This window comes from Lithobates pipiens, unplaced genomic scaffold, assembly GCF_037356315.1.
Source record: "Lithobates pipiens isolate NorthernLeopardFrog02 unplaced genomic scaffold, aLitPip1_a1.2 Scaffold_19, whole genome shotgun sequence".
Taxonomy (NCBI): Eukaryota; Metazoa; Chordata; class Amphibia; order Anura; family Ranidae; genus Lithobates; species Lithobates pipiens.
This window is the reverse complement of record NW_027507764.1, coordinates 233,705,432-233,715,038: the sequence shown is the minus strand read 5'-3', so window position 1 is coordinate 233,715,038 and position 9,607 is coordinate 233,705,432. Positions and strand designations below refer to the sequence as shown.

The following is a 9,607-nucleotide window of genomic DNA, read 5'->3' as shown; positions in this document are numbered from 1 at the left end:
ATGCATTACTGTTGAGGGAACTAGATCCAATATGGCAGAGACAGAAACTCAAAATTGGCCATTATATTTTGACATGCCTTAAATACCGCATGCCTGGACCACTACTTAAATATTGCATGCATTTAGTTAGTTATTTCCTTCTGTGAATTGAGTTTAACCCCTCTTCATGTAGTATTTACTGACAGTTTTGAGCGCTTCGCGATCAATACTGAAAAACAGTATAGTGAATTCACATTTGTAGGCTCACGTGCGATATTTAGAGAAAATGTGTCCGGACACCTAAATAATGTATGCGAGCAGGGCCGGTGTTTGACTATTTTGCACCCTAGACAAGACTAAAACCCCCACCCAATGCCACCCGCCTGGACCGGCAAGGGCTGGTGGCTCTAGTAATGCCTAGAGCACGGGTGACTACAACAGGGAACAGGCAGTGTTGCCTACGTCCGGAGACCTGATGGTGTCCACCTCCCCAGCTGTTCTCATGCTCGCCCTGTCTGGCTCCCCAGTGTCCCATCCCCACTGTCCACCTCCCCAGCTGTCCTAATGCCTGCCTTGTTCGTTTCCCCAGTGTCCTCTCCCCACTGTCCACCCCTCACCTCCCTAGCTGGGCCCGCCTTGTCTGGCTCTCCAGTGTCCCCCCCTCTGTCCACCTTCCCAGCTGTCCTAATGCCTGCCTCGTCTGTCTCCCCAGTGTCCCCTCCCCACTGTCCTCCCCTCACCTCCCTAGCTGGGCCCACCTTGTCCGGCTCCCCAGTGTCCCCTGCCCACTGTCCTCCTCTGCCTCCCCAGCTAAGCCCGCCGGACATTCTTCAGCCTCTCGTGTTTCCTAGCCAGGCTAGAGGGGGGGTTGGTGGCCGTGGCTGCGCCCCCTAGGCAGCAGTGCACCCTAGGCTGCTACTTAATTTGCCTAGCGGCAGCTCCAGCCCTCGTTGTGAGATACTTTTTTGAATGGAGCCCAATTTTCTGTACTTGTGAATCAGGAGCACAGTATGTCCAGCAGCTCCATTTTGTGGGAGGAAAAATGAATTTTTCTCAGGCAACAATAAGCTTAATGTTCTGCAAAACTGAGTAACAGCATGCCTTGTTACAACTACAATACCCTAATCTAGTTCTTTTTTCAGCATTTGAACTTTATGTATACTCAAATTAATCCTGTATACCAGGGGTGGTAAACTTAGTAAATATAGAGGGCCTCAAGTGTGGCCCTAGACATGTCCAGTGGGCCACACAATGGCTTTGTTTGCTAAGTTTACTCTTATTAGTATATTGTGGTGCAATCAAAAAAAATATGTTTGAATAAAAAAAAAATATTTAATGTTAAAATAATATTAAGTTGAGTTTATGCAAGTAGAAATTACCACAGCAGACACATTTTCATTGTTTTACATTATTTAAAATTCTGAATGGCATTGCACTAGCTTATGCAGGTGTTTGATGCTTGCAAAGTATTAGTAAAATAGTTGTCAATCAGAGCATCCAACATATTTGTTGGTACCTAGTGATTGATGAGGAGGTATTTTGGGTTAATACATTTTTTAACAGATTTAAATAATATATACATTTTTATAACTTCCATTTTCTCATCAAGAAAGGTGGGTGGCATGTGATTAGTGGACCAGTGTAATTGATTTTGTGGATTAGTGGCTGTGTCACTATCCATTTTTCTTGTAAGAGTGATTTCCAGTGACGATTTTTGCAAGCACCTGACTGTGGAAGGCAAGCTTAGACTGACCAGGAGCAACATCATTGTTTATTATCAGTGAAATTCTAAAAGCGAGTTGTGCTGAAAGTTGACTCTAGCAGTGATCTATTGCTGTAGAGAAAAGTAGGAAAGAGCTACTCTGCTCTAATTGAGTTTATCTAAGGCCGCGTACACACGCGGGGACTGTTCGCTCAACTTTGTTCGTCAAACAGTTTCAGCGGACAGTCCGCTCAAAATTAGCATGGACGGACTTGCCCACACACGACGAACGAACAGTCCGCTGTTCGACGGGACTAGAAAACGACGTCCTATACACTGCAATGCAACCTTCGGCGTGTAAATTCTTTCTGAGCATGCGCGAGACTTAGTTTGACGAACAAGCCTACACACGGGCGGACTGTTCGCTCAAACCAAGTTTCAGCGGACAGTTTTTCGGAATTTCCGAAAAACTTTGTTCGTCAGACTGTCCGCTGAAACTGTCCGCTGAAAGCCCACACACGAGCGGACTGTCCGCCGAAACCCTTTTCAGCGGACAAAGTTGAGCGAACAGTCCCCGCGTGTGTACGCGGCCTCAGGAAGCATTTTTTTTAAGTGTTCTGTTTCTGAGTACTTCCATGGAGTGTTTTGTAGTAGTAACAGAAGCCCAGAGTTTAATAATTGAGCTCGGGCTTGGTCCGTGACCATGGCTGTCACTATTCAGCCCTAAAGCCCATTTGCACTTACTGGAACTTGCTGTGTAGCCTGCTATTCTCCAGACCTGATTTAAAGACCAAAGCCTCGTACACACAATTGGATTTTCCGCAGACAAAACCTCAGACTTTTGTCCCAAGGCGTGTGCCTGTATTTTGTCTTGCATACAAATGGCAAGGAATTATGGGCCAACAAATACAAAAGTAGTGACATACTACATGGTTTTTCAGCTCTTTAGCGACACCCTTTGGGCTCCTTCTGCTAATTTCATGTTAGTAAAAGTTTGGTGAGTGTTGAGTCCTGCTTTTTATTTAGCACTTTTCATTTCGTGCTTTTCAGTTCCTTTCTGAGCAGCCGTTCGTCAACCAGACATGTTTCAGAACTGGAGGAGATAACGTGTTATTTATTATTGACCTTCGGAGTTATTGCTTTGACCAAAGTCCAGTCCAGGAACAGAAGAAGGAGGCGTTCTTGGACCAAAAATTGGGTGCTTTATTAATCGTGACCAATTATGTCATATGTCCTTGCTGTGGGAGCTCCAGAAGAATAATCCACATGTTTTTCGGAATTATCTCCAGGTGACGGACCCCTGCTTTCACCAACTCTTGGCATTGTTGACCCCCTATATTAAGAAGCAGGACACATGCATGAAGCTTTTATTTTATATTTTGGATGTATAATAATGATTTGATTTGTTATATTTTCTATATTTTTGGATGCATAGGCAGACTGAGAATAGCTGTTTCAGGGGAATTCAATATTTTTATATAGGGGATCAGTTCAACCTTGCTAACTGACTGTCATAAAAGATGGGGGAACAGCATGAAGTCTAGGAATTAATTGAAGGCATTACAAAAGGACCATTTATTTCCCATCAGGTATGGGGATCACCACTGTCAAATCATCTTGTCCTTATGTTGATTAGGACAAATGCCCTTCCCCACATACCTGTTCAGTGGTTGTGGGAATCTGTGGGCAGGGGAGTCTGAAACACCCCCTTTAAAAATAAGAAACGGTCCCCCTACTTGAATGAGTAGGGGTCATTCGCAAAAAAAAAAGAAGATGTGAACTAGAAATAAAGACATTCAAACTTTCTCAAGGTTTTTATTAAAAAAAATTAAATAAATAAAACCCCCCACAAAGTTTTGTGTTGTAAATTCATCATCAATCACAATACCTATAGCCCACCTGACAACCCAGCATATACAACTGATCCTGATGATACCACTAGCTGCTCCCCCAGCTATTATATAAGGGAAGGGGCAAGGAAAGTGGTGACGTATAAGCAGTGGTCATATTTTGGGCAGTGATATCACTGCTGTCCCATCCCTTTGCTTACATAGCTTGGGAATCACAGCCAAGTAAGGCAATGTGTCATGATGTCAGCTATGAGGCCAGCCGTTAATTTGCACTCAGTGCAAACACTTGCTGCTTCCTAGGGAACCAGTGACAGTGGAAAGCTACCATAAATAAAAGCAGTAGAAATACAGCTTCTATTTATGTCGATCTGCTCCCACCAAACGGGGGGGGGGGGGGTGCATCTGGGCAAAAGTTGGGCCCAAACCTGGGTTTGGCATAAACCGTTGGCTCATTCCTAATCCTGTTAATCCTGTCTGATCCTACCTAACTTCTGATAGTCTATGCATGTGATGTGACAATGTCAGCAACTTTGAGCCACTAAGATATGAATAGAATTTAAAATAACTATTGTCGGTCAGTGTTACTTAGCAGGTTCATAGTACATAGTATTACATAGTATTACAGCTTAATGCAGAAATTCCAGGCAAGCCTCTAAATATGCAGTTAACATGCTGTACATACATACAATATGCAGTTAACCCCTTAAATATGCAGTTAGCATACTGTATATTGACTGATTTACCTAAAAAAAGGTATTTATAAGTTTGTACAGTCAGCCTTGAAACTTATATTTTCCGTGCTGCATATTGAGTGACAGATATAGCTATTTATTAGGAAATGTATGTTCCTGGTTTAGCAACCACATTTCCTTTGTCATCTCTCTGTGTCCAAACTGTTCAATGGACATGATATTAATACTGTTAATACTGATATTGATATTGGGGGGATTTACTAATGGAGTTAAGCCTATTAACAAAAAAAAATGGATATTCACTTTAATTAGTTAATCGCGTGAAAAATGATTTTTCTGTTAACTTTAATACCCAGTCATGTGCAGATACTTTTGAATATTTAAGTAAAAATTCAAACTTCTTTTTGAGTGAAAATGATCAACTCCTTTAGTAAATCAGCCCCCAAAAACTGAAAATGGACATAGAGAACATAAATTCTAAAATAGGATGTAGAGGGGGTTATATTTCTGACTAGCATAACAAAAATAGTTGACCAAAACTTTATATACTTTGACAGGTAAAATAGATATATATATATTTTTTTTAAATTAATTGTTAAATGTTTAAACTTACTAAAAAAAATCATTTATATTTATTTTTCTGAAGAAGATGGTTCCTGATTGGTCAATTTAGGTTACTGCAATTAATGATTAGTATTTAAGTATTTCAGATATGGCCGTGTATTTAGCAAACCGACAGGAAATGCATTCTAGCTGTGATAAATGGTAAGTTCTTTTTTCATACAAAGTGAAACGTAAGAACAATTGCTAGCTGTAATGAACATTGCAATTTAGTATGGAACTATGACTATCATGTGGAGGTGATGGCAACTGAGTGCAACTCTGTGATCATGAAGCATGATGTAGATAATTAAAGATTGCTCTAATGCCTGTGACTAGTGAATGGGTAGTAAGGCAGGTTTTAAGGTTCAATCTAATGTCACTATAACTAAAAATGACATCAGTCACCAAATGTTTGCAGATACCTCACTCAAACTAGTACAATCCAAGCCAAATATTGATTTTGGTGAATCTGTTTATGTTTTTATGTTTTTTGTAAATACCATTTTTCTGGTATAAATTTGGTACTCAATTCTAGAAATGTAAAATGAATCTGAAACCAGTAGATAGGGTTGACATTAAGGCCTGGTTCACACCTATGCATTTGTTAGTGTGTTTGGAATGAACATACTACAGTCCATTTAACATGGTTTCCTATGGATGTAGTTCATATCTGTGCATTTTATGGAAAGGGTCAGAGACTTTTTTCTGATATTTGGTTCCATAGACTTCAATAGATCAAAAGCGTGTATTGAAAAATGCAAAATGCACCTGCAATATGCAAAAGGAAACCTGCATAGGTGTGAACCAGGCCTTAAAGCTGTGGATCCTGCATGATATTTGCCAGAAAACCTTTGTTCCACCTCTGTCTTCTGTGACTATAGCTGTAGTTGCAGCACACAGTTTTCTCGAAAAGATGAGGTTGTTTAAAGGGGTAGAAGCAGACATACATCCAAGCTAAAAGGTAGGAAAGTACTAATAAAGAATATTTATACTCTGGAATATCATAGTTTTCACAGTTCTATTAAGACATAAAACACGCAAATGATGCAAAGCACTTATTTTGTCTTTGTTAGTATTTGCTACACTAGAACAATGTTTAATATTAATATCTTTAATTTGGTTGTCTGATTATGACCTTGTATATTCCCTGTTATAAAGACTTTTTTTTTTTTATTGCTAAGGGATTTAAAACAATTTACACGTCCAACAGTCTCCGTCTGTACATATATAGTAGTGGCTTTACAATATAAAAATAGGGGAATTGTTTTTAAATGTCAGAAAACTGAGAAAATGGGGAAAAAAATAACATCAAGGTCAAGACAGAAAAACAAAAAAAACCTTTAAATATCCTACTGCATTTATAAAACAATTTTGGTATTTTGGCAAAATGTTTGTGTAGCTGTTAGAAAAGCAAGGATGCAATTGGTGAGGAACATATAAATGACACTGTACATTTTATTAGTAGTTATTGTTTCAGGATAAATATTCTTCCATCAAAGCTTCATTCTAGTTCTTTCCAAGTCCTGAGGGATTTGTTTTTATCCAAAAATGTCACCTCTTTTACTGCACCAAACAACTAGGCTGATCATTGCTGCTGTCAAGAAAATTGGAACTAGAATAAGAGTTGTGAGAATGTCATCTGGGGGATCTTCCCATGTGACTGTGTCCAAAGTGCAGTTTGAAAAAAATTGTCTATGTATTCCAGTAATGAATCTCTCTGCCAGGGTGTTTGGCCAAAAGCATCCAGCATACAGCGCAGTCGTTTCTGTACAGTTGGAAAAGCTGCCATAATGCCTGCAAGATAAAAAAAATAATAATAATTAATGCATTTAATGAGAACTGTACCATATACTGTAAATATAAATACAAAGAATAGAGCCGACAACTCCAAAAGTCCTTGTTGCTTCTTTATTGGTGCATACAAAAGTGAGTAAAAACATACAGGGGCTCATGCGTTTCGGCTTACAAGCTGAAATCAAAGCACAATTTTTAAGTTAAAAACAGAACATATATGCAGAACACATATACTGTTTACCAAACCACACCATCCAATTAATTATCTCATTGAAACAGCAATTAAGAAACATCCAAAATAAAAGGTAGCATTTGGCAATATAAACATTGAAAATACTTTCTAGCAATGGATGTATGTTTATACACATCTACACAATAGAAAATGACAATAGGTGTGTAAAACAAGACAAAAAGGTTTTTGTAAATGAGAAACAGGTCTGCATCATATCTTGAGTTCAAACGATATGTGTAGTCATGCTGAGATATGTAGTCCCATGCTGGAATATGTAGAAAAATCAGTTGTCTTTTGTGCGACTGGCAGAGAGTATGTCATAAAAGATTTTGTTAACTGCAACAGCAGTAATGTAATTTACCTAATAGAATGTACATCTTGTAAATTATAGTATGTTGGCTGTAAATCTGGACCTATGAAAATCAGAATCAGTGAGCATTTCCATGGGACCTCCAGGGTGTAGCCCATGTCTCCACACATTCTAAATATGAACATTCTGGTGACATAGGATCATTTACATTTTATGGTTTGGAAAAAGTTAGAAAACCACCGAAGGGTGGAGATTTCCACTGCAAACTGTTGGAAAGAGAGGTCTGGTGGATTTTTAGTCTCCAATCTAGAATACCATCTGGTTTAAACTCAAGATATGATGTAGATCTGTTTATAAAATAGTCCCTGTATGGGACTACATATCTCAGCATGACTATATATCCCAGAACGGGATTATGTATCCCAGCATGGGACCACATATCTCAGCATAAATAATGAAGAATTGGACGCAAAACCATAGCCAGAGATATCTGGTGAGCAGATTCATGTGTCACTTCGGGTGAAGCACTGTTTTACAAGAATGAAGCACACTGCACTTTAGGAAGGCACAGTGTTGGAGATACAGTATACACAGAAGAATTACACCAGTATCCGAATTTGCGTGTAGCTTGGCGAGCTTCACAGTGCATTCTAGGGCCCTAATTGGATAAAGTCTTGCACCTGACCAGGCTTCGCCAATTAGCACTGTCCAGGCCCTGTTTAGACAAAGTGATGATTGCTTTCTCCAATCGCGGCTCAGTATTTATAGTCCCACCCCAACTAAATTCCCATAGCCAGGTCTTGTAGTGTGTTGAAGTGGAGATAGATAGAGCAGGGCTTGTTTTGCTACAAGCAGTTAGTGTGTTCACTGTTGACTTATTGTGACTCGTTAGTGCAGAGTGTTAAACTGGCCATACATTGTACAATTTTCTTATTCAATTTCCTTTAGATTTACCTTAGACTATGTAGTACAAGGGCCTGCCTTATTACATACAAATTTAAAGTGTTTAGGTATGACCTCATATTATATGATTTTGGTAAATAAAAAAGGAAAATTGTACATGAAAATTGTATAATGTATGGCCAGCCTTGGTTTATTGTTAGTATAGTGTGTCAATGTAGTGTGTTAGTGTAGTACAATGCTTAACCACTTGCCGACCACTGCACACCATGTACGTCAGCACAATAGCAGCGGTGGGCAAATGGGTGCACCTGTACATCCCCTTTAAGAGCCGGGGATAGCAGGCGTGCTTACCCGCCCACTGCATACAGCTTGACCATGCCCGTGGGACCAGCGGACATCGATGTCCGCTGGTCTCCTGGTGATCGTGTCACGGAACCTCAGAATGGGGAAGTGCCTATGTAAACAAGCCACTTCCCCATTCTGGCTTGTGTCATGACAGAGATCACCCTTCAAGCTGGCACTAGTGTGTAGCCCACCGCAGCTGTCAGAGCAGCCTATTCTGCCTCCTTATCTACAGCTACTCCTTCCATAGCCCCAGCATGCATGGAGGAATCAGCTGATTTATTTGAACACAGTGTCAACCACGTGCTGCTTCAGAATGCACAGATATTACTTGATTCAGACGTTGGTTCTGAGGTAGATGAAGGGACTAAATGAGCCAACAGAGAGGGAAGAACACTGATTAACAACAAATTGTCATTCATGTTCCCCCAGCCGCAGTGTATTGACAAGTTGGCTCCAGTGATGGAGGGGATGCTGATGATGAGGTCACTGATACAACTTGGGTGCCAGATAGAGGAGAGGAGGAAAGTGAGACAGAGAAACAACCCCAACGAGGCAGGATGTCTTCCAGAGGCAGGCATCATGGAAGAGTAGAGAGCAGCCATCCTATGCCATCTGATTGTAGAGCTGTTATATCCCAGCCCACTTCCAACAGGTCAGCTGTGTGGGCCTTTTTTAGCACATGTGTTGCACAGGTGCAAAATGCAATCTCTACCGCAAGCAGATCAAGCGTGACAAAAACCCCAGCCATTTGTGTACCACATGCTTGACACGGCATTTAACCTCCCACCCCTCAGCCCATTGGCAAGAGAATCTGAAAGTCACACACAAGAGACCAAATTCTCCTCACTCCTCGCCTCTCATGTCTAACCCTGCTTTAGCTCATGACCTCTCAGCAGCCTCCACGGAAAGGGATGATGACATAGCAAAGTCACAGGTCCTTGCAGCACATCAGCCAGCAGCACACCACCAGCTGTAAATTATAGCAGGTAAATTTCTCTGCCCCAGCTGCTGCAGCACAAAAAAAAATACATTCCCTAACATCCACATACCCAGCATCTAAATTCCAGCTTGTCAAATTTTTCTGACAAAAATGCTTTTGTTTTTAGGCTAGTCAGGAGTAATTCTTTACCATTTAGATGCATATCCCCTTTAAGAGACTGTGGGAGATACTGTAAACCTGATCTTGTTAGATATAAA

At 40.5% G+C, this 9,607-nt stretch overlaps 1 protein-coding gene across 1 annotated transcript in view; it reads right to left on the bottom strand.

Moving 5' to 3' along the window:
* Positions 1 to 3,480: 3,480 nt before the first annotated feature.
* The window catches only part of RAMP3 (receptor activity modifying protein 3), a 334,835-nt gene continuing 328,708 nt past the window's right edge, over positions 3,481 to 9,607 (bottom strand). Inside the window, exon 3 of the mRNA XM_077491790.1 lies at positions 3,481 to 6,620. Coding sequence (XP_077347916.1) covers positions 6,365 to 6,620 — 256 coding nt within the window. The 3' untranslated portion in view covers positions 3,481 to 6,364. The remainder of the gene's footprint in view (positions 6,621 to 9,607) is intronic.